The following is a 22,927-nucleotide window of genomic DNA, read 5'->3' as shown; positions in this document are numbered from 1 at the left end:
TCAGGAAGGTGTTTTGGAAGGTATGTGTGAATGCGCAGGTGGCTAAGTGTGCAGTCGCTACAGAATAAGACAACTGTCCCTAAGGTTACAGCAGCTTTTCAAAGTCTACGTCACGTCTGTAGCGAGGAACACCAGGATCCGTTTACCCCACATTATGGGCACAGTCTGACCAGTCTGACCATGGCTTGATGGAACATGGGCCCTTGTGCCTTACGTGGACAGTGGAAGAGTGGTTAAGGCAAGATGGATGATGAAGACAGGCGTTTGTCAACAAAGGCTGCATCTCTGCCAGCTGCAGGACTGAAGTGATCGAATTGTGAGTGCTTGGATGATGTCTGAGTATCCATTCTTTGGGAGACGTCAAATAAGATTTAGAAATACTTAAAATTTTTTGTTTTTATTTTAAATTTGTATGTATCCGTGTCTCTCTCTGGGTGTATATCATACATGTGCCTGTGTCCACAGAGGCCAGGAGGCATCAGGTCCTATGAAGGTGGAATTAACAGGCAGTTGTGAGCTGCCTGATATGGCGCAGGTCCTCTTCAAGAGCAGCAAATGCTCTTAACTGCTGAGCCATCTCTCCAGAACATACTGGAGAGATTCTCTCTCTGTGTGTGTGTCTCTCTCAAAGTCTTCATATTTAAGATGTTGCCCTAGGTGTGTGTGTGTGTGCGTGCGCGCGCGCATATGTGTATGTGTGTATATGTACACACATTCTCCAAAGTGCCTGCCTATGCTAATAACCTGAAAAGGCTGTTATTGGCTGGGATCATTTGCAATGGCCTGTTGTTTATTATGAGAAGCAGCTTCCCCTCTCCGGGAGCCTGGAGCTGTCCTAGGAGGTGTGCTTTTTGTGTTCAAGGGCAATGGAGTCACTGGCCTCTCCCTGCCCGCTGGTTTCCTTCAGTGGCTTAGTCACAGCCGAGTTGAGCCAAGAGTCCACTACCCGGCCTTTGTGTACTCGGGCGATCCTGCTGGGCTTCAAGTGCCTCTGGCCTCGCACTCTCAATGCCCTGCTGAGTGGCCAGTGGACCGCCCCTGAGTCACAAGCTTCCTAGTAGCGGTGCGGGCACTGCCACTGTCTCCTCGTTGGAGTCTCCTGCTAATGAATACTGACCTTTTCTAGCCTCTCTTTCAAGTGACTAGCTCAGGGCTAAGGGTGTAGCTCGGCAGTAAAGATGTGCAAGGTCCTGGATGTGACACCCAGTACCACAAAATAAAAGGCCACAGAAATGCCTTCTTCATTGGAGAATTCTTTTTCCTATGGCTCAGGGCCACCGTCTCTCATCCACTTTTCTTTCTCTCACTGCCGGTACTTGAAGGTTTCCATCCATCACATCCTGACCCTCCCTGTGAGAATTGAACCTTTAGCCTGGCCTGTCCTCTAGGAGTCCTGGCCAGGCTCTTCTTGATGTTCCCAGCTGCTTCTTGGGACCTCAGGCTGTAGGTCTGCTGTGCTGTCACTTTAAGACAAAGTGGGGTGCTTTAGGTCCCAGGTCCTCCTGGTTGGGGTCTGAGGAAGGACTGTGGTATTTATTGTAAGAGCTCATGATTCTGAATGAGAACAAATGTAGAAAAACATCTATTACCCTGAGATGCTCTGGTTTTAAAGGACAGATACCACCAATAAAATAGCCAAGACAGGAAACTTAAACACATCACCCACTCTCAGTCTGGACCCCCCCCTCCCATCTCTATCCTTTAGATGTTGGGGCAGCCTTGAGAATGTAACTTATGACAAGCTGTCTCAGGAAAAGCACCCAGAATTCCAAAGACTGGACTTAAAACAGTTTGTTTTATTTTTTTTTATACTTTTAACTTACTAACAGAGTTACTATTAATAATGAATTCCCATCAATAAACAATAAACTCATTAATAAGTGAAACCATTCCTGTAAGGCATTAGCAGTGTCTGGCATGTATCAGATCTCTAGAATGTCAGCTGCTGCTGTTAATACTCCTACAGCATTTCCACAGTGGGCAGTGTCACCATGCCTGTCATGCTCGCATGTAAACTGTCCATTTCAAAACACAGCGAAGGCTGGCTTGGTTCCAGAGAGGTGGCTCACTTTGGTTAGGTGTGAGGCCGATGGTCCTGAACAGGTAACAGTAAGGTCAGTGGGGTACAGTGTCTGACCAAAAGTGGAATTGAAATATTAGTTGCTTGTTTGTTCGTTCGTTCATTCATTCATTCATTCATTCATTCATTCATTCAACAAATACTTACTAAGCCCCAGATACTGTACTATCCAGAAATGAGGAAGGTCAGCTTGAGGTAGGTACACTACAAAGCTTCCCACTGCAGGAAGGACTTATAAATAGGGAGAAAGTAGAGAGCAGTATATCTAGGCTGCAGCAGCAAGAGCAGTGGTTGAATTGTGGCAAGGAGTCCTGCAGCCACAGTTGCTGATACCGTGTGCTCTCCATAGTGTGGCTAAAGCCGCTCCCCCCAGGCAAGCTGGGTCTGAGTGCACTCTGGCAGGCACTCTCCCATTTGCCAGGCTCGCGCTCAGAGGCCTGGGCTGCTGGGATCCAAGCAGCGCATTAGTGGGCATGGCTCCTGTCCTCAAGGACACGAGCCAGCCTTAGGTCAACGGTTGGGGCAGCAGGAGTGGTGGGTGACCTGTGGTTGCAGGGGCTTGTGTACTGCTCAGGTGATCTGAAAATTAGGAGTGTCTGCCTGTAGCAGCTATGTAGGGTGAGTACTGGGCTTCGCTTTCCCATATTCCTCTGTGCTTTGGCCAGGATGTTTTTAGGTTGATTTTTTTTTTTTTTTCTCTTCTCTCTACTGCGCCTCACCAAACCTCCTCCCCCAGTGCTGGCTTATTTTCGTAGAAGTTAAACTTTAATTCTAAAGCCAGAGCAGACCTCCCCATACTGGTTCTTTCTCTGCACTGGTCATGCTGGGTTTTCCCTCCCATGGTGTGAAAATTCCGAACAAGGCAAGTTGATCTCTCTGGCCCATGCTGGACAGACTTATGGTTGTTTGTTTTTGGACTTTACATTGCATCTTTGTTTCCATATCCTGCATCTTTTCTTCAGTAGCTGTTATGTCCCCTATGTCTCTCCCTCAGCAAGTGTTTGTTTGGATAGGACATTTAAAGGTTCCGAGGAATTTAACGAGATGGGGCAATTCATCTCGGTTAAAGGGAAGATTCATTATCTCCAAATTATATAGATTCACTGTTAAAGCTTAGATATTTTGACAGCTTTTTCATTATCGTCCTATCAGGTTTTTTTTTTTTTCCTCCCCTTTCCTGTAGAGTGATTTAGCAGTTTATTTCCCCTGATAAGCAGCATTCTTTTACCAAAATACATTGTATGAAGCATACTCTGATAAAAATCTGTGTAGATCAGAAAACTTTCCACTGGTCCTGGGGAGGGGGTGTGCATATGTGTCTTAACTCTCGGCAGCTCCACGCTGTGCCCGGCCTCCTTCAAAGTATTTTCAAAGTATTTTGATCTCTCATTTCAGCCACAATTACAAGTTCATCGGAAAATGATGACCGGAGTGGCTCCAGTTTGGAATGGAGTAAAGATGGAAGCCTGAGGGTAGGGGTTCAGAAGGGAGTGCTTCATGACCGAAGGGCAGATAACTGCTCCCCAGTGGCAGAAGAAGAGCCCACCGGGCCAGCGGAGAGCGTGCTGCCCAAGGCAGAGTCCTCAGCTGGAGATGGTCCCGTCCCCTATTCTCAGAGCTCCAGCTCGCTAATAATGCCACGGCCCAACTCCGTCGCAGGTAAGGCCGCGCCTCTCCCCAAGCCTCAGGGTCCCAGGTTCCCTTTCTTTACCCAGCAAATTCATCCAGATGCAATCCAGCGGTGTGATCATTTCCGCAGGCCTCAGTTTACCCATGGTAAACACACGAGGTCTTTGAGTGGTCCTTTTGCTCCAAATGTCGTTAAGTCTGTCCTCTGTAATGCTGGCTCTTTGTAGGTGAGGGGAAACACTCAGTAGCTCTGACCTTGGTGTTTCTTTTAAGTGTGTGTGAGAATTACGACTTACTGTATCTTGACACACAGGCATTGTTTAGTTGATACCAGCTCAGAGGGTTTCTAATTCAGCTTTCAGCCTTTGTTTTGTGTGGTTGGGGGCCATCGTAGCTGGGAGGTCAAGTGCTTCTGGAAAAGTCAGCTGTAATGCAGCTCCCAGCTGAGTGCACATGCAACACCTAGACACAGAGCCGTGCACACACATGGAAGCACGGGTTGATAGTTGGGCGGGTAGTGGCCCATCTTCAAACAAGGACTATGGAAGGCGGAGGGAGGGGTCCCGCCCTGTGTGTTTTGAAGGTCTGCATTCAGAGGAGGTCCTTCTTCAGGTAATTCTTTGTTAGCAGCATGGTGCTTACAGATGGCCCCCTGCACTACTATGCACTCTTTGCACATCAAAGGCTCTTTCTGTAATTTATGCTGCTCCTTCAGTCGGTGCTAGGTCACTCCGGCTGTTTGTTGGGTGTTTCTTTCTTTCTTTCTTTTTTTTTTTTTTTATGATGGAACTCTGAAGCAGTTGGTAAATAAATGGCCTTAATGGAAAAGTTGTGAGGTACAACTCTAATTCACTTTCAAAGGAAGCAAAGTGGCCTTGTTCTAGAAGAGGGATTTGGCCTGTGTGCCAGGGAGAAATACTAGAGAGCATTATGCACAGTGATTGATGATTCTTCCAAAAGCTCCCCTGTTGTCCCATCCTCCCAACCCCCACCCCTCCTACTGCCCACCCCTGGAGCATACTGTGTGGTACTCAAGATGTTTTAGGCCGTAGTTACCTAGGCACAATGAAGGGGTCACTTGTAGGGTAATCAGTCTTTTTTAAAATTAGGAAACTCATTAATACAGTAATTTCAGCGCTATTAACGGTGCTCAGTTGGGGGTGACTTGCCCGGCCAGAAGCTCTTTGTGTGTCTCTGGCTCTGTGAGGTGACCGAGGGTGTGAACTGAAGTTTTCAGGGACTGCCTGGATTAAGGAGCAAAGCTGCCTGGGTTCTGCTGTGCTCACCTGCTTTCTGCTGTGTGTGCCCTTGAGCTTGACCCTCTCAGGGAGGGCTGGATTTCATGGCTGGGTTTGAGCAGGTCCGTTTCCCTCTTGCGCTGCAAGCCGAAGGTACAGTCAGAAGACACGTAGGCAGCTGTTCTTAGCTTGTGTTTCTGTCACCAAGTGCGCACCACGAGTGGAGTCTGGTAGAGTTGTCACTGGCCACCTCGCTGCCACCAAAGCTGAGCATCCGCCGAGGGGGTGGCAGCGTGTTTCATGGTTGTGGAAAAGAATAATGCTCAGTTGTGTAAACCGTACCCAGCAGATGCAAGGCAGGCTGCAGACAGGGACACTCAATCAGATGTGGTGGGCCTTGTAGTAAAATCTTGTATGTGTGTGTTACCATCCATGAAAAAACGCAAAGTGCCACTTGGTGGGAAAGCTGGCTCATGGGTTAAAGAGTGGCGTCTGATGCCAGGCCTCTGACAGCTGTCCACATGGGGCCTGGACCTGTGGTGAAGGGACTGAGGTGGTTCCTAAGATCTCCAGCCTCCTGAGGACAAGTGTAGAGAACAATGACTCAAAATAAATTGGCTAGGATTAGAGACTATAAAAGTATTTCTTAGAGTTGAATTACTTTAAAGTGCAGGCCATCATATCAAGAGGAACGATATGTACATTTTCTTTTCCTTCACTAAAAAGCAAGACTCAAGGCTTTTAAAATTGTATCTTGGCTAGTCTAGAAGTTGGCTAATAAGAACAAAACTCCCAACCAATAAGACTCAGGAGCCAGAGGCCAGCTCAGAGAGGCAGAGAAAGTAACCAGCTGACCTTCCTTCTTATCTCAGGTCTGGATGGAAAAAACCCAAAAGGCTCACCAGCTCAGCTGATAGCCCAGGAGTAAATGGTTGGGAAAAAAAAAAAAAAAAGCCAAGGCCAAAGGCTTGCTAGCTCAAAGCCCAAAAAGCCAGGGAGCTGAGGGACTGAAGCTTAAGCTAAAGCCAGAGCTTGAGCTAATCACCCTTTCTTCTCCAAGCTGTTTTAAATACCCCTCAACTCAAAATCCCTACTATTCTTTAATCCCTGTCAGCTGGTTTCTTGCTCCACCTCTTGACCTAGGGTTAACTTTATTAAATCCTGTGTACAGAAAGCTCTTGGATTAAAGATGTGTGCTAGGGCTGGGTGAACCACATCATAATCACCTATTTACAATAAATAGAAAGTTCTTGGATTAAAGGTGTGTGATAGGGCTCAACCACACCATAGAAACAGGATATTACAGTTCACAATTTTGGATTTCACAATGAGATCAATTTTTCTGCAACAGTTCTATATTGAAAAAGACATTTTTTATGTATATTGGTGTTTTGCCTGTATATGTGTGTGTGTATGTGCGCGCGCATTGAGGCCATAAAGGGTCATGGGATTCCTTGGAACCAGAGTTACAAACAGTTGTGAGCCACCATGTGGGTGTTGGGAATTGAACCTGTATCTGTGGAAGAACAGCCACTGTTCTCTTGACCACTGAGACATTTCTCCAGCTTATAGGATTTTCTGTTTTTGACCACTTGTCTAATCTTCTGAAATTCTTTGAGTGGGACCAGAGACTGTTGTGCCAGGATCATGAGACTCTCAGAGACCACCAGGAGATGGCTCAGGCTAACTTAAAACTCTTCAAGACCACTGTGTGTAATTCTCCAGGACACCAACAAATACAGTTACTGAGTTTCAGTTTTCTTAACCGACGGTTGCCCAGGACTTACTGGCATTTGCCTTTGCTAGGTTAGTCCATGGCTTAAGGCATCAGCACACATTGCTCTTTATTTAGCTTAGGAGAAAACTCTTCCCAAAACAGCGTGTTGAAAAGAGCCCCTCACTCAGATGGAAAGCTCAGTGTGTGCATGACTGGGTTCATACATTCCTAAGTGCATGGCTTAGTCCCGGAGACCGTAGCCATGGGTTTTCTACGGTAAGGAATTGTTTAATTTCTCATTTTTCTTGGCGCAGCATTTGAGATGTTTATTGTGTAGCCTAATGTGAGCCTGGCTTTTCTTGGAGGGGCGGGCCTGAGCTGAACGCCAAGCACTGAGGCCTCGCCGCTCATCTCAGGTGTCTTGGGGGCTTCAGAAATGCCCGAAGAAGCAGAGGTCGCCGTAGCCGGGGCTTACCGCCATGCTGAAGCTTTTGGCTCAGCGTAACCATGGGTGTTTGTTTATCGTTTGAAAAAGAGCCTCACCTTGTAGCCCCAGTCAATGGAACAGTATTACACGGTCCCTTGCCTCAGCTGCTCGCGAGCTGGGGTTTACGCATGTGCCCCGTGCCAGCACGCGGCTGTGGTGGGAAGAGCGAGCCATGGAAGGTGGCGCTGCTCAGTCAGGCTGCCCGGCTCTAGACTCTGAGTGCTGACACTGGTGGCCGGAAATCTGAAAACAGAGACACTTGAAATCTCCCCATCTCCTGTACCCACGTCACGCCAGGGCTCCCCTTTCCACCGCCAGTTCTTTGATTTCAGTGTCTTTTATAGTCATTTTTTTTAAAAAGTCTTTTCGGTTGTCACAGAATTACAAAGTGAATGTCAGGCTCTGAGGGATCAGGGAAAGGGGCAACAGAAGCCTTTTGAAACTCAATGTGTCTTTGTGTTACTCGGACCAAAGCCCTGGCTCTCAAGTGACTTATGTCCTATGGCTGTGATGGCGTCTTCTGCTTGAGCCACAGTGGTTGCATTCACCACAAGTCCAGGAAAGGAGCCAGAATCCCATGCCTCAGGCGTGAGCCTAGGATTGGTTGGCTTTCAAGTTGTGCTTCTGTAGGGAGCCTGGAGGGGAAAGGTGGTCTTGTAGCTGCTGCAGGAAGTTTCCCTCTGTGTAAAGTTTGTAGAGAGGCTTGAAGTTATCACTGGATCAACCTGCCAAAAGCCTCTGAAATTCCTGCCTGAGGAAATCTCTCCCATTCGTCTCCTGTTTATTTTCTTGAGACTGGGCCTTTGTAGCCCAGGCTAACCTCAAATTGTTTGCATATCCTATCCTTGCTTGAACTCCCCATCCTCCTGTCTCCATCACCCTAGGGTTAGGGTTACAGGCATGCCCCACCTGTCAGCTTAGCTGCATCTTTCTAATGTGGGAGATGTACATAATCTCCAACCGGGAGCAGAACATTTACATAAATCTGCACAGTATGTACTTAGGCAGTGGGCATGCACCTTTAAGATGCAGAAATAGTTGCTTGCTGTCTGGGAGGGGCAGCTGGCAGAACACTTGCTTGACTGGTTCTTGGAGGAGAGGCTGGGGGTACTAGACATCTCTGAGTCAGGCCTGCGGCTCTCCTCAGTCTTTGGTGTTTGTTGAATGAAAGAATGAAGAATGATGTGGACATAAGAGAAGAACAGGAAGGTGAAGGGAGCTATGAAAGGCTCAGGATAGAAGATGCTCCAAGTAGCTAGACGCTGGTGACAGCCTGTGAGGGAGCAGAGCGTTTTCAGAGTACTGAGTGTCCAGTTTGACTCCTGACCTACTAAGGACTTCAGAAGACTCAGCCCTTGGCATGTAACTTCTCCTGGAATTGCTACTTGGGCAGACCCATGAATGCCCCTTAATGTTTTTTAACAGGTACCTATATGCCGTGAACCTTACTATCTTGGACTGAAATAAACATCATGATAATACATTAAAATATCTAATATATACTTACATATTTTATTTTTTAATTTTTGTTTTGTTTTGAGATAAGGTCTCAATATGTAGCCTTGCCTAGTCTGAAACTCCCTGTGTGTACCAGCCTGGTCTGAAACTCGTAGTGATCCGCCTCTGTCTCCATGCTGGGATTAAAGATACACACCATCATGCCTGGCTTCATATACATATATATTTTATATCCACACATACATATGTATTTGAAGATTAAGAAACTGTACGTTTACTGCCAAGAGCTAGCTTTTTCTATTCCCAGTGCTGTGGATTTGTACCAGCAGAATCTGCTTGCTTAATTAGGAAGGTTGGAGGCACAGAGCTTCTTAGGCTGTATGTTAGCCGTAAGTTCTGACGTGTGCTGTGTAACACTGCTCGTCAGGGCTTTTTGTTTTTGTTTCTTTTCTTTATCATTAAAAAAAAAAAAAAATATGGTGAAGTTGGTTTCTTTCAAGGAATGATGGTGAATTCTGGCAACCAGATCAACATGCCATTAAGAATGAGTGGTGCTTAATTGTTTCCATTTTTCAAGTTAACAGTACTGCTGGAAACATAAGCTGGCGCAAATAATTATCCTGAGGTAAATTTTGTCGAATGTGGCGCTGAGCTGCTTAGTAATTCAACAATTTGTAACTTAGCAGTTTAGGTGTGGCCTTAAACTCAGTTTTACTTTCATATTGCAGCGACAAGTTCTACCAAATTGGAAGACCTGAGTTATTTGGATGGACAGAGAAATGCTCCTCTCCGCACGTCAATCAGGTTGCCCTGGCACAGTACGGCTGGAGGTAGGGCACAGGAAGTTAAAGGTATTTATCCTCACATCCATGTCACAATGGTGACAGAATGTTGGAAGTCTAATAACTAGGATCCGAACTGTATTGGAAGTGTGATGTGACTTGTGTTTGTACTGTTTTGTTTTTTTTTTTTTTTTTTTTTTTTTAAAGCATATTAAAGGTCTGCTGGGGTCCAGCTTTAAGAACTTGGGGCTTCTCGCTTAAAGCACGTGACTAAATTACTTCCGGAATGGAAGACTAATTCCATGATAAGGTGGTTGCCACTCCTGAAGCCTCAGCTTTGTTTCAGTCCCGTAGACCGTGTCAGCCACATCCTGCGCCTGTCTAACGCACAGCTGTATGGTCAGGGGCCCTACCTAGCTCCTGTGGGCAGAACACCCTCTCACTCAGATGAGGATGGTGCCCTGGAATCTGGGAAGTTGTGTTTACAGGGGTGGAAGACACCATTGGGGCTTCTGCTCTGCTTTCCTGTATGTTTGAAAATGCCTTGCAAGTGGGAAAGGACCAGCAAATTGTTTTAACAGGATACTTTGGGTAACAACAAAAACAATGAATGAAATATCATAGATAAATGTATAAAGTTAGACGTCTTATTTCTTTTTATCCTAATTTGCACTGCTTTCCCGTAACGTGCCTGTTTTTGTTTGTTTGCCTTAAAGCGCGGTTTGCTCCCTACAAGCCCCAGGACATTCTGCTGAAACCCTTGCTGTTTGAAGTGCCCAGCATCACAACGGACTCTGTGTTTGTGGGCAGAGACTGGCTCTTCCACCAGATAGAGGAAAACCTGAGGAACACGGAACTGGCAGAGAACAGGGGAGCAGTGGTTGTGGGGAACGTTGGATTTGGGAAGACAGCCATCATTTCCAAGCTGGTGGCACTGAGCTGCCATGGAAGCCGCATGAGACAGATCGCATCCAGCAGCCCCAGTTCATCCCCTAAAAGTATGTCCATGGTTGCTACTCATCTGGCTTATGATGCTAGTGTAAGGTGGAGGGAGGGAACTGCTTTTTGAATAGGCAGGGCTTACCAGTTTTCCCTAAGTTATTCTAGCTACTCTATCAGGTCTAAGTTCATAGGTTAAGTGACCTGTCTGCATATTTCCAGCCATCAGAGTTTTGTTTTGCTTGTTTTCTTTTGGTGCTTTTTTTTTTTTTTTAAGTGGGGAGGGAGAGAGAGGGTCTCCCATTGTTATAGGTGTGTTAACTACAGTCAGGGCTGTTGCCAGTCTTCGGGTGTCCTGACCTGGAGCCCCTGTCTCCCTCTTTCACAAAGGGGTTTGTATGCATGGCATACATTACTACAGAGGGTTTTGAGCAAGTGACCTGGAGAGGTTTGGGTCTCAAAACCAAGTGCTTGGGCTGGTGGAAAAACAAGGCAGATAGCATCTGATGCCTTTGTGTGTGTGTGTGTGTTTGTATTTGTGTGTGTGTAGTTATTTTATCTCCTTTTATCTTATGTAGAATTCTTTTGTATCCAGTTCACTACAGGCTTTCCTTCTGTGCTGGCTTTACGTAAAAAATATAAAGGCTTAAATGGGAGAGAGAATAGCTAAACATCTCTCACTGTATGCATGCAGGAGTATATGAACAAATGACTCTCTGTATCCCAGGCTACCTTTGAACTTGAGATCCTCTTGCCTCGGTCCCTGCCCCAAGAGCTGAGATATGGGCGCCACCAGGCATGGCTTCCCTGACTATTTCATGTGAAATCTATCACAAAGGAAATATCTTGAAATAGGAACAAGAAAAAAATAGAGTCACTTGAGACTTTCGGGTTTTTTTGTTTTTTTTTTTTTTTTTTTTTTTTTCGGTTTTGGTTTTCCAGGCAGGGTTTCATTGCCCTGGCTATTCTAGAACTTGCTCTGTAGAGCAGTTTGGCCTCCAACTCAAGAGATTTGCCTGTTACTGCCTCCTGATGCTGGAATTAAAGACGTGTACCATACCAGACTGCCTGGCAGTTTTGGTGTTTGTTAGTTTGTTTTAAACCAGAAGAAATGTGACCTAGAGAGGCAGCTCTCCAGGGTAGGAGATGGGCTGGGAGTTGGTGTGCCCATTTGAGACCTCTCCCTGGGAGTTTGCTCTTCATTGTTCAAGACTGTCTGGGGTGAATTCAGAGATGTGTTCTACCTTCATTATACTACATGGTGATGTTACAATCCTGTGTCTCTCTCCAGCATCAGATCCTGCCCAGGACCTTGCTTTCACTCCGTTACTTTCACCAAATTCTTCCACAAGTGTGCCCAGTGTGGTCAAAACGCCTGCTGGGCCCGGTGCTGCTGAAAACCAGAGGCCGCGAGAGGACTCGGTGAAATACCTCGCCTCAAAGGTAACCTGCTTTCTCTTTACAGGTAGAGATTTGCCTGTCTGGCATTGAAAAATGAGTTTGAAAAGGGATCTTAAAACAGAAGCAACTGCTTGGTGCTGAAGTGCAGTGTAGCTGTTGATAAAGTATGACTGAGTCCTCCAATTAAAAAAAAAGGCTTTAGTGAAAATTAATCCTGAAGATTCAAGTTCGTCTGAACCAAGTTCAGAGAGCTCCTCCAGGCAGCAGGAGGAATGATGTGTGTTCACCGCATGTCTACCAGGCACATGCCCGGTCATTTGCCGTGTGAGCGGCAGGTGAGCGGAAGCTTTCAGCTTGGTCCAGACCGCCTTGGCCTGCATTGCACCCTGTTGCCTGGGGCCATGGTTCTCTGCATCCCCTGTCAGTTCTTTCTTGGGAGGTTGTGAAAGAACCTTGGCTGCCTTTCTGTCTCTAAACGCATGGTGATCAAGGGCTCCTTCTGCCCCGTGGCCAACACTGGCTTGTGGGCCACCTTCCTGCATGAAAGCAGGAGCATTTCTTGCCTTGCTGAGCTGCTTGGGTCTCCATAAGCAGTGGCAGAGGGATCCGATGATGCTGGAGAACCAGCAGAGGCGGCAGTGATGAGGCGTACCTCCTCGTGTGGACACACAGTGAGGTGGTCCGGACGAACTGAAAGGAACACCACTCAGCCCAGCCCACTCCCACCATCACCTGAAGGCAGCTGCTTGTGGTACAGTGAGCCCCCGTCTGACCAACGATTCAGAGCAGCCTCTGTCCTTGAAGGGGTGATCTGAGACAAATGACGTCCATCTCAAAGCCACCCTTAGTGTGATGGTTTTTCAAGCATTCTAATTGCGACCCACAGTAAAGAGACTATCTTAACCACGTATGCGCATACAAAATCATGGAGCCTGGAGGCAAAGGGGGTTGCTGGGGTGTGTTTATCTGCATTTCCTGTAGAGTGCCCTGCGGTTTAAATTAACTTTACTCAAATTTTAAAAACTACCTGTGGTGCCAGAAGGATTTTGTGGTTACCAGGATGCTTTTGTTAGATATTGTGCAAGACTGTGATACTGGATATCTTGTAATGGTTTGCACGGGTGTGGGAGGCCCTCACGTAGGTGCCTGCTGATCTCTGCCTGTGTAGGAGTTGAGGGGCGGTTAGCACTTCGCTACGGGCGAATGATAGATGTAATCTAAACTAGAAGTCGGCTTTCTGTGCTGCCCTAAGAAAAGCTGTGCCGTATATACTCGCACCTCTTACCAAGAGTCTACCATCATCCCAGGATCTCGTGCAAGATCTTGAACTGTGTTGGCACCGTGACAGTATGGTTTATTCTGCGTCCATGGCCTCTGTGATGCCCCGAAGCCAGTGGTCTGTGGCCTGTTACTGCAGAAGCTGCAGAGCCGAGTAGGAAGGTGGAGGCTCAGGCTGCTTTGGAAAGCACATCGCTGCACACGAGCGTGCCGTCTGCAGTTGACACTCGCACGCTTGCTTCCATCCTCATTTGTAGAGTGGTGGGGTTTTCGTTTCTGTAGAGCATCCCTCTTGCTCCCGAGAGCTCCGTCACTGGCACTCTGTTTGGGCAGAGGTTGGCGAGGCATCCAGCAACCTACTACCGCCGCCGAGCTCCCCCTGCCTTGCAGGGTGTAGGCAGCTCTTCACCTTATCCCTTGCCCCCCTTCAGTAGACAGGGAGCTTTCCCTTTCGAATGCCTCCATGGCATCCCTCGAAGAAGAGGTGTGGATGAGGGGAGAAGGCGAGAGCTGCTCCTGCCAGAGGAAGCGGCAGCTGTGACTTTACAGCGTGGGCTCATAGCCGCCAACTTGATCCTGTGCTGTTTGGAGGAGCGGAGGGTTCCCTGGGGGTGCCGCTGATCTTGAGGACAGAGCGCGATGCAGATGAACAGTGTTGGGCTCGCTTGGAAGTGCCCTAAGCCAGGCCAGGCGATAGGTTTTGTAAATGACTTTTACTATTCTACGTTCAATACAGGGTACAGTTGTGCTGAGTTTTGTGTTAATCAAGATGGATTTGTGGCTGCAATTAATAGTTTGCTGAGGGCTTAGCAAACCACACCGGTGAAGAACAGAGTAAATATAGCAATTAAGCTAGCCAGTGACTCCGGCTTAGGGAATAGACACTCAGGCTCTCCTCTCAGGAAGAGTTGGTTCGTTCCTGTCTGAGGTCAGGGAAGGCGCTGCGGAGACAGTGGGACAATGCTGATTTCTCTGCTTCTCCGTAGGTGGTGGCCTACCATTACTGCCAGGCGGACAACACGTACACGTGCCTGGTGCCCGAGTTTGTGCACAGCACTGCAGCTCTGCTGTGCCGCTCTCACCAGCTGGTTGCCTACAGAGACCTTCTGATCAAGGAGCCCCAGCTGCAGAGCATGCTGAGCCTCCGCTCCTGTGTGCAGGACCCCGTGGCCGCCTTCAAGAGGGGCGTGCTGGAGCCGCTGACGAGCCTAAGAAATGGTACCCACCAGAGGCCTCGGGGCCGCTTCCCAGTACAGGCTGACGCCCACGTTGGCCCTCAGAAGGGTGGCCAGCTTGGTCCTGGGGTGGCAGGGAAAGGATGTTGGTGACCCGGTCCACATCTGGTGCCACCACATCCATCCTTCGTGGTGTTGTTTCCAATGAACTGTCTCGGATGTGGATGAACAACTGAGCAGTTCCAAGGAAGCCTTGTAACTGTAGGAGAGAGACATACTGCCCTGTAAAGGTTTGATACTTGGTCTACGAAATGAACCAGGAGTAGGCACAGCAGAACAGACCCAGAGAGCTTATTAATACCTGCAGTGCGTGGAAATGGCTGGTAACTGAGAGCAGAGCCTTAAAACCCCACCTTCAGCAAAGAGCAGCAGCTTCCACGAGTGGTAAGATGTCAGAAACAAAACAGGAAACCACTTAGGCTTTCAGAGGCAGGAAACTGGGAAGATAAACACACGGAAGATTAATACTAGTTTCACGTAGTTAGTAAGCTTTGATACCCAGACCTTTGCGCCTCTCCAGCGGCTAGACCCTGCCCTCTGCTTCCCTTTTCCTAGTAGACAGTCTTGTTCTGTCTGTAAGCTAAAAGGCTGGGTAGGGGCTACCTGAACTTGTTCCTTTGTTGTTTTTACCCCTCCACACTTCAAGGAGGCACACTCGGGTCTCTCACAGAACTGAAATCTATATAGGTAAGGTACACACTGAAGAGTGTTCCACTCCCTGGCAGCAAGGGGATCTTCCAGCGTGTTCTCCCCTCCCCCAGCCCCTGCTCAGATGAGTTGAAATCTAAATCTAATACCATTTCTAGGAGTTCCCATTTCGTTTTTCCCTTTTTTCCCCCTTGCCCCTTCCCAGATAGGAGTGTCAATGACGTGATTGGTCCTTAAGGTTTCCACCTTCTTCACCTAGCTCCTTTTTGAGTTACCCATCTACAAAGTGTCAACGGACAGAAGACGCTGGAAAGAGGGCCTCAAATGGCTGTGCCACGCTTGCTCTGTGCTCTGAGTAGAAAGCTGTCCCTAGTAAAACAGAGAACTAGGCTTAGGCTGTGTGAAGGACTCCACTCTGGGTGTGCATAAGCCAGTATTTTCACCACTGAGTGGCTGGGTCACACATCCTTGGTGGCGGTGTGGGGAGGGCTGGCCCCTCCACCCGGGAGTCAGGCCACTGAAGAAGTTCCAGCGAAGAGCCTGGTGTCTGTTTTAGTGTTAGGCTCTATGTGTGTCAGTTATTTAGCTGCAGGCTACTCAGGTGCCTGTGGTCTATGGACTATCTGTAATACATATATATGATTGAGATTTGCTAATATCTGTAATGCGGTATGTTTCTGAAAACTTTTGTAAGAATTGGTTTTCTTTTGGCTCAGTGCACTGTTGGTTTTTTTTTTTTTTTCATTATAAATTTAATAGGAAATATGCTTCTTTGAAAACATGTCTTCTGCCATATGTAAACCTTCTTAAGCTTTGCTAACACTTTCAACTGTATGTTAAAATGCATTGGGTGGTGCGTGTTATAGAAATGCATAATTTCTTAATTTGGAAAAATTATTTCATCTTTTAGAGCAGAAAATTCCAGAAGAGGAATATATCATTTTGATAGATGGCTTGAATGAAGCTGAATTTCATAAGCCTGATTATGGAGATACGCTGTCTTCATTTATTACCAAAATCATTCCTAAATTCCCCACCTGGCTGAAGCTGATCGTGACTGTAAGAGCGAATTTTCAGGTAACAAAAGATCCTCCCCCTCTCTCCTCAAGCCCCCACATGACGAGTATACAGTGACAGTTGCTCCTGCCTGGTGCTACAGCGCATTTGGCTCCTGAATTGAATATATCCAGACTTTAAAACATTAGTCCAGAGAGCCCTGTAGGAACAAGGATTATCAAGGTAGTAGCTAAGCATCCCATCAGTAGTGAGCTGCCCCTGTCTTTCCGAAATGGTCCTTCTGCCAGAGCCTGACGTATTACCATATGTGCTGTGTGCTGGTTGAGGTTTCCAGCCCATGGAGCTCCTGGAGCTTGGAGGTTTTGTGGCAGCTTGTTCTGAGCATGTTTCTTTCGTAGTGTGGAACTGGGTGATCATACTCATTTTTTTTCCTCATTACAACTTGAGATTACACCTAAATTTAGACAGCATGCTTATTTTTTATGAACCTTTGAGCCCTGTGTTTTCAGTCATGTTTCCTTCAGTAAGCATAATTTGGCAGCTGGGTGAAGACTTGAATTGGGTTTTGTATTCCTCTCCTGGCTGAGGGCTGAGGCTTGGTTAGCTTCCATTCAAAATGGAAATGGTTGTCTGCTACCCTCTTCCTATGGTTACTACGCTAAAAAAGGCATGTGCTTCAGAAATGTTAGTGAGAAGTTCTTTTCTCCTGGCTTTCGGTCTTAGGACCGTATCTTTGAAATAAGAGAGTAGGAACATCAATGACAGCATGCAATTAAGATTTAACCAACAGGGGGCTGACGAGATGGCTCAGTGGTTAAGAGCACTGACTGCTTTTCCAGAGGTGCTGTGTTCAGTTCCCGGCACCCACATGGTGGTGTACCACCGTCTGTAATGGGATCTGATGCCCTCTTCCGGCATGCAGGTGTACATGCAGATAGAGCACTCATTTCCATAAAGCAAATAAATAAATCTTTAAGAAACAATCTCTCAGAAAACTCCGATTCACTTCCTGGCACCCATATGGTGGCTCACAACCGTTATAACTCTAGCCCCCTGGCATCCATCCCCCTCGTCGTGGGTGCCTGGCATGCATGTGGTACATAGACCAAATGTGTTCATGCCCAGAAAATAATTTCTTAAAAAAAAAAATCTACTTAAACTTGTTTAGAAATGAGAACGTGCTGTACGGGAGCAGACAGTGATTTTTGCTCTATACCGTCCAGGGCCACAGGCAGGGCGGGGAGTCTCATATTTCCTGGTGGGGTTACACAGCTTTGGTATCTGACACAGGAAGGCCGCCTCTTATCTCAGTGTCTGGCTGTGCTCTCAGACAGCCAGCGTTGGATTGTGTTTGCCCTTGTCCTAGAACCAGCTGCTCGGGGATTATGGGTACTGGTTACCTGCAGGGTCTCGCTGCCCCTTTGTTGGTGTGGCCTGGTCGCTGCTGTCTCCCCCGGGCACTCCCTCTGCTCGCTTGGCTCAGAGTCCTCAATGAGGGCTTTGGGAAAGCCTTTACCGATCCTATCTCACCTCAGGATTTCTTTCACATAAGCTTTTTATCTGTACCTTATCCTATTACATGTTTTAATACAAAACAACGAGTCCCTGTAATCCATGAAAATCCTCCTTGAAAGAGAATGAGCGAACCTGGTTTAGAGTGAAAAGGGGAGCTCTTGGCGTGACTCTGAGAGTCTGTGTTTTCTCCCAGGAAATCGTCAGCGCGCTGCCGTTCGTCAAGCTCTCCTTAGACGACTTCCCGGACAACAAGGACATTCAGAGCGACCTGCACGCTTACGTCCAGCACAGGGTGCAGAGCAGCCAGGACATCCTCGGCAACATCTCCCTGAATGGCAAGGCCGACGCGGCCCTCATCAGCAAAGTCAGCAGCCACCTGGTGCTGCGGAGCCTGGGTTCCTACCTGTACCTCAAGCTCACCCTGGACCTCTTCCAGCGGGGACACCTGGTCATCAAGAGCGCCAGCTACAAGGTGGTGCCCGTGTCGCTGTCCGAGCTCTACCTGCTGCAGTGCAACCTGAAGTTCATGACCCAGTCTGCCTTCGACCGCGCCCTCCCCATCTTAAACGTGGCCCTTGCATCCTTGCACCCCATGACGGACGAGCAGATATTTCAGGCCATCAATGCCGGCCACATCCAAGGCGAGCAGGGCTGGGAGGACTTCCAGCAGAGGATGGAGGCCCTCTCCTGCTTCCTCATTAAGAGGAGAGACAAAACTCGGATGTTCTGCCACCCGTCCTTCCGAGAGTGGCTGGTGTGGAGAGCTGACGGAGAAAGCACGGCCTTCCTGTGTGAGCCCAGGTACGGGAGACACGCCCTCGGGAGGAATTCGTGCACCGAGTTCTGTGCAGTTTTGCTGTTTGTTTCCCCCACTTTGGTCAGGAGAAGGTGAAAACAGAATCTACACCTTTCTGCAAAAGCTTCCCTCCTCTCCTTGCCACAACCGCAGGACACTTCTAGTGTGTCTGGGTGGATGGGAAGCTAGGTGGTGCCAGGAACGTGTTTCCTAGCTGCTAGTTCTCTTCATTGATCTGACCCCTCCCACCAGCACGGCAGGGTCATACGAGGCAAATGTATCTCTGCCTTAGGGAGAATGTTTACCTGTGGCCAGGGGTCTGTCTTGGATCCTTAACCCCTGCCAGTTCTTGACTAGCCTTGGCACCTTATTCCAGGGAGCACAGGTATGTGGGAGCAGAGGGGAGCCCTGTAATCCAACTAATCTAACCAGCTGTCTCCTCACAGACAAAGCCAGGAAAGGAGGCAGTTCTCACAGAACTCCATCCACGGGAGGTTGGGGACACGCCTGCTTGCGTGCCTGCCAGCCAGCCATCACCTAGTACAAAATAAGTGAGAGGTCAGAAATGGTAGGCCTCAGGTGTCTCTGGACACGGCCATTCTCAAGCCATCTTTGTGTCTAGCCCGCCTCGTTGCTTTCTTGAGTCAAGATTGCCTCCTACTCTAGTGACGCGGCCTCCTCCTCCTCAGAACTGTGGTGGGCACTGGGTTGGCGCTTTGGGCCAGTGAGTGCCAGGGAGCTGCTGTGTTTGATAGGTGTAGCCGCTTGGTGCTCTGGCTGCTTCCTTGGGTGACCCTGGACTCGGGGCTCATCATCCTTCAGACCTGGTTGCCTACTGAGAGCAGATCTCCCAGAAGCAACAAGTGTGTGCTGTGGCCCCACCCACCATTTATGGAGGTTTTCGGGGAAAGATCATTTTGGGGACAATCAGCTGCCCTGGAGCCTGTAGAAGAAACAGCATCGGGAGACTCACAGGACACGGACAGCTGCCGTTAGAGGAGGAAGTGGCTGGGCTGGGGGCATGGCTGACCCTGGCTGCAATCTGGTCAGTGGTGGCAGCGCAGCCCAGGGCTGGGCTGAGCGTGGCGGTAACCGCAGGTGGGCAGTAGCCGCCAGGACCTGAGGATAGCCTGTCCGTAAAGTTAACCGCTTCATAGGCTGCCCCTGCGCCGTCTTCTCTCTGATACGGCTTTGTAGTTAAATCAACCCTACTTGTCTGGTTTTGCTTTTGTTTCCAATGCTTTCGAGGCCTTCTTCAGGACAGTCCTTGTTCATTCTGTCGTCTTGAAGTATTTCCTTCTAGTCCGTAGCTCAGTCTTACCTTTAAGTCCTTAGGAGCCAGTTGTTTGTTTGTTTTTACAGTAGTGAAGGATGTGTTCAGTTTGATTCCTTTGCTTAATTGAAGAGAGTTCTTTTTTCAGTGAATGTTGACGCCACCTTTGTTGGTAATCAGTCGGCTGTAAGCACATGAATTTACCCCTGGCATCTCTGCTGTATCCCAGTGGTCTGTGGGGTCTCAGGCCATTACCATGCTTGTTCTGATAACCTTGAGCTTTGTATCTGTCATGCCTTCTGCTTTGTTGTTCTTTTTCATGTATTTCCTGTTTTTCACTTTGCAAGGGTACCTCAGAGGGTGTCGTGAACACTCCTGAGAGGAGATCTCCAGACCAGGTGGTAGCAGCACACAGCCTTTAATCCCAGCCCTCGGGAGGCAGAGGCAGGCAGTTCTCTGTGAGCTCGAGGCCAGCCTCATCGACAGAGAGAGGTTCCAGGACAGCCAGAGCTATATGAAGGAACCCTGCCTGGAGTCAGGAGGAGGGGACATACAATGTTAAATCTCTCTGATGCTAGAATCCCCCAACCATGTCCTGGATTTATCAGCTTTGTAGCCATTCACAAGGACTCATGATCTGAAGCAGTCTCTGCTGTTTCCTCCGTGCAGTTAACTTGGGGAAGGATACAGGCTCTTAGTTGGAAGAACCTCAGGCAGGGAGAGCTGAAAGATCAAAAGCAGCACGCGGCACGGTCTGGCAGCAATGCATCTAGTTTGCCTGGAGCTTTTGTTGTGCTGTGGAGGTCTGAGGAGAGCCAGCAGAAGACACGGTGGAGAAGTCAGTCCTCTTAGCTGTCATGTCCGGAGACCGTTGAAGGTTCTGGGGACTAAAGTGCCTGTGGGCAGAGTGGGAGGGTGCCGAGTGTAGCGGCTACTGTGCCGGCAGAAGGAGAGCAGAATAGAAAGGTCGGAGCTGTGGGTCAGGTCTTTCCAGGTCGGAGCTGGCTTTGGTTTTGAGGAATCTGGGCCTGTGGGGTACCTCTCTGCAGGTCCTGTCTGAGGGTTAGAGAAGTTGGTAGTTGAAGGTTGAACGTCAGTGATGGGAAAGTGTGGTGAGGCTCAGTGAGGGAGCTTGACACAGAGAGGGAAAAGCTCTCTGGATTTCAGGAAGTGGAGGAGAATTGCAGGGAAGGGGGTTAGAGATACCAAGAGGGGTTTGGGGCAATGAGGATTTGGATGTGGCTAGTCCCGAATCCTTAGGATAAACTTTCTTCTGGGTGTAATGAGGCACAGAGAGGAGAGGGGAAGCTGAGTGGTTTGTGTTCAGTAACACAGGAAACTGGGTCTTGTTGGGAACACCGTTGAGACTGTGGAATCTACAAGGAAGGAGAACTGGAAGTGCAAAGAAAAGGAAGTTAGATTGTTTCAGGGTGGGGCTGCTTCTTGCCTTCTCCCACGGCAAGCATCTCTTCTTTGCTGAATTTCAGTATGGTTACACGTTTCTCCTCCAGTTGCTGAGAGCTCCTGAAGGCAGGTACCCAGTGGGGCTCTCCCTCAAGCCCAAGCTCTCGAGTCTTTGGTCTTGGGCAAATCATCTAACCTGTTGAGGCCCTTTCCTCACATAAGCAGACACAACACTCGGTGACCCACAAAACCACGTGGGTGAAGCTCAGCTCAGTTTCTGGATCTGAAGTGGAGCACATGGAGCATGAACCGAGGGGGAAGGCCAGTTGTAGGAGGGTCGCATGGGGGCTGCACGGAAATAAGAGTAACAAGACTTTAGACAGGTGGGAAGCCACAGGGTTTGCTCGGAGCCCTGGGCTGGCCAGTGAAGTCTGTGCTAGTGGCCCACAGTGGAGCCATCTTCAACTGTGTAATATATGTGTTTTAGCATGTACTAATTACACAAATAGTTTCATTGTATGCTTTCATACATGTATTTAATATATTTTGATCATATGCAGCCCCTCTTACTATCCAATTTTACCCTCCCTTTGCCCCTCTAAGAGAACTTCTTCCTATTTTCCCCCCGAGACAGGGTTTCCCTATGTAGCCTTGACTGTCCTGGACTATCTTTGTGGACCAGTCTGTCCTCGACTTCACAGAGGTCCGTTGCCTGCCACTACATTCCCAAGTGCTGAAATTACAGGGGCGATAGTTCCTTCTCCCCGTTTCATGCTTTTTCCTAGACTCCACATATGACAGAAAACTTGATAGACTTGTTCTTCTGAGGCAGGCTTATTTCACGTAACACGATGAGCTCCAGTTCCAGGCACTTCCCTGTAAATAACATGATTTCATTCTCCCTGTGGCTGGACAGTACTTCACTATGTATGCTGTGCGCCGTGCTTCTTCGTTCATAAGTTAACTAGCACCTCATGGAGGCTGAAAGGTGAAAGGTGTGGCAGTAAACACGGATGGGCAGGTACCTCTGTCGTATGTTGACTTAGACGGAATGCTTGTGTGTTTGGCGGCATCCCCACACTGCTTTGTATGGTGGCTTGTACCACCTACATTCTCCCCAGAAGGACGCAAGGGTTCTTCTCTCAGCCAGCATTTATTGTTTTCTTATTGCTGTTTTGTTTGGGACAAGGTCTTGTGTATCCTGGGCCAGGAGGCCTTGACCTTGATTTCGGATCCTTCTTAACCATCTAAGTACCAGGATCACAGATGTGTGCCACTTCATTTCTTCTGCTGTGCTGCGGATGGAACCCAGGATTTCCATGCGTGCTAGGCCAGCACCGTACCAGGCAAACCTTATTGTCAGCCCGCTTTCCTTGGTGTTAGACGAACACAGCCTCACATGAGACAGACTCTCAGTGTATTTTTAAAATTTTCCCTAGTGACTAAAAATGAACATTTTCTTTTTCATATTACTGGCCATTTTTACTTCCATTGAGAAGTATCTGCTTAGTTCATCTGAACATTTGCTGATTGGATTTCTTGTGAATGTGTTTGAATTCCTGGTATGTTGTGGATGTTAAGGATCCAGTGGCTGGCACAGATCCCATGCTGTGGGCTGTCTGTTCACACTGGGATGGTTTCCTTTGCTGCACCGATGCTATCCTCACAATCCTGTTACCGCTGCTCTGCTCTTTGCTGCTTGCTGCTGACTCCCAAGGCATTAGAGTCTGTTTCAGAAAGTCATTGCCTATGTCTGTATCGTGGAGTGTTTTTCTTGGCAGTTTCAATTCTTCAGATCTTTCATAGGACTCTGATCACCTGGATAAACTTTTGTACAGGACCAGAGATATGTACATATTTCCTTTTTTTTTTTTTAACATATGGATGTTTTCACAACATCATTTGTTAAAGAATCCACCTTTTCTTGGCACCCTGTGGAAAATCAGGTGGCTGTAGTCACATGTGTTCATTTCTAGGGTCTTCTGGTTGTCTTTCTTTCTTTCTTTCTTTCTTTCTTTCTTTCTTTCTTT

The 22,927-nt window shown here is 48.1% G+C and overlaps 1 protein-coding gene across 4 annotated transcripts in view; it reads left to right on the top strand.

Annotated features, from left to right (window-relative positions):
• Tanc1 (tetratricopeptide repeat, ankyrin repeat and coiled-coil containing 1) overlaps positions 1–22,927 on the top strand; it is a 226,749-nt gene that overhangs the window by 168,210 nt on the left and 35,612 nt on the right. For 3 of the 4 annotated variants that reach the window (XM_055600202.1, XM_055600203.1, XM_055600205.1), the window contains 7 exons: positions 3,476–3,739; positions 9,338–9,460; positions 10,108–10,389; positions 11,622–11,773; positions 13,996–14,227; positions 15,803–15,969; positions 17,618–18,225. In XM_055600202.1, coding sequence (XP_055456177.1) covers positions 3,476–3,739; positions 9,338–9,460; positions 10,108–10,389; positions 11,622–11,773; positions 13,996–14,227; positions 15,803–15,969; positions 17,618–18,225 — 1,828 coding nt within the window. The remainder of the gene's footprint in view (positions 1–3,475; positions 3,740–9,337; positions 9,461–10,107; positions 10,390–11,621; positions 11,774–13,995; positions 14,228–15,802; positions 15,970–17,617; positions 18,226–22,927) is intronic. The other variant, XM_055600204.1, reaches the window with a different exon arrangement.

Source organism: Psammomys obesus, unplaced genomic scaffold (genome assembly GCF_907164565.1).
Source record: "Psammomys obesus unplaced genomic scaffold, mPsaObe1.curated_primary_1811, whole genome shotgun sequence".
Lineage (NCBI taxonomy): Eukaryota > Metazoa > Chordata > Mammalia > Rodentia > Muridae > Psammomys > Psammomys obesus.
The sequence above is the reverse complement of the archived record's forward strand: the minus strand, read 5'-3'. Positions and strand labels throughout refer to the sequence as shown.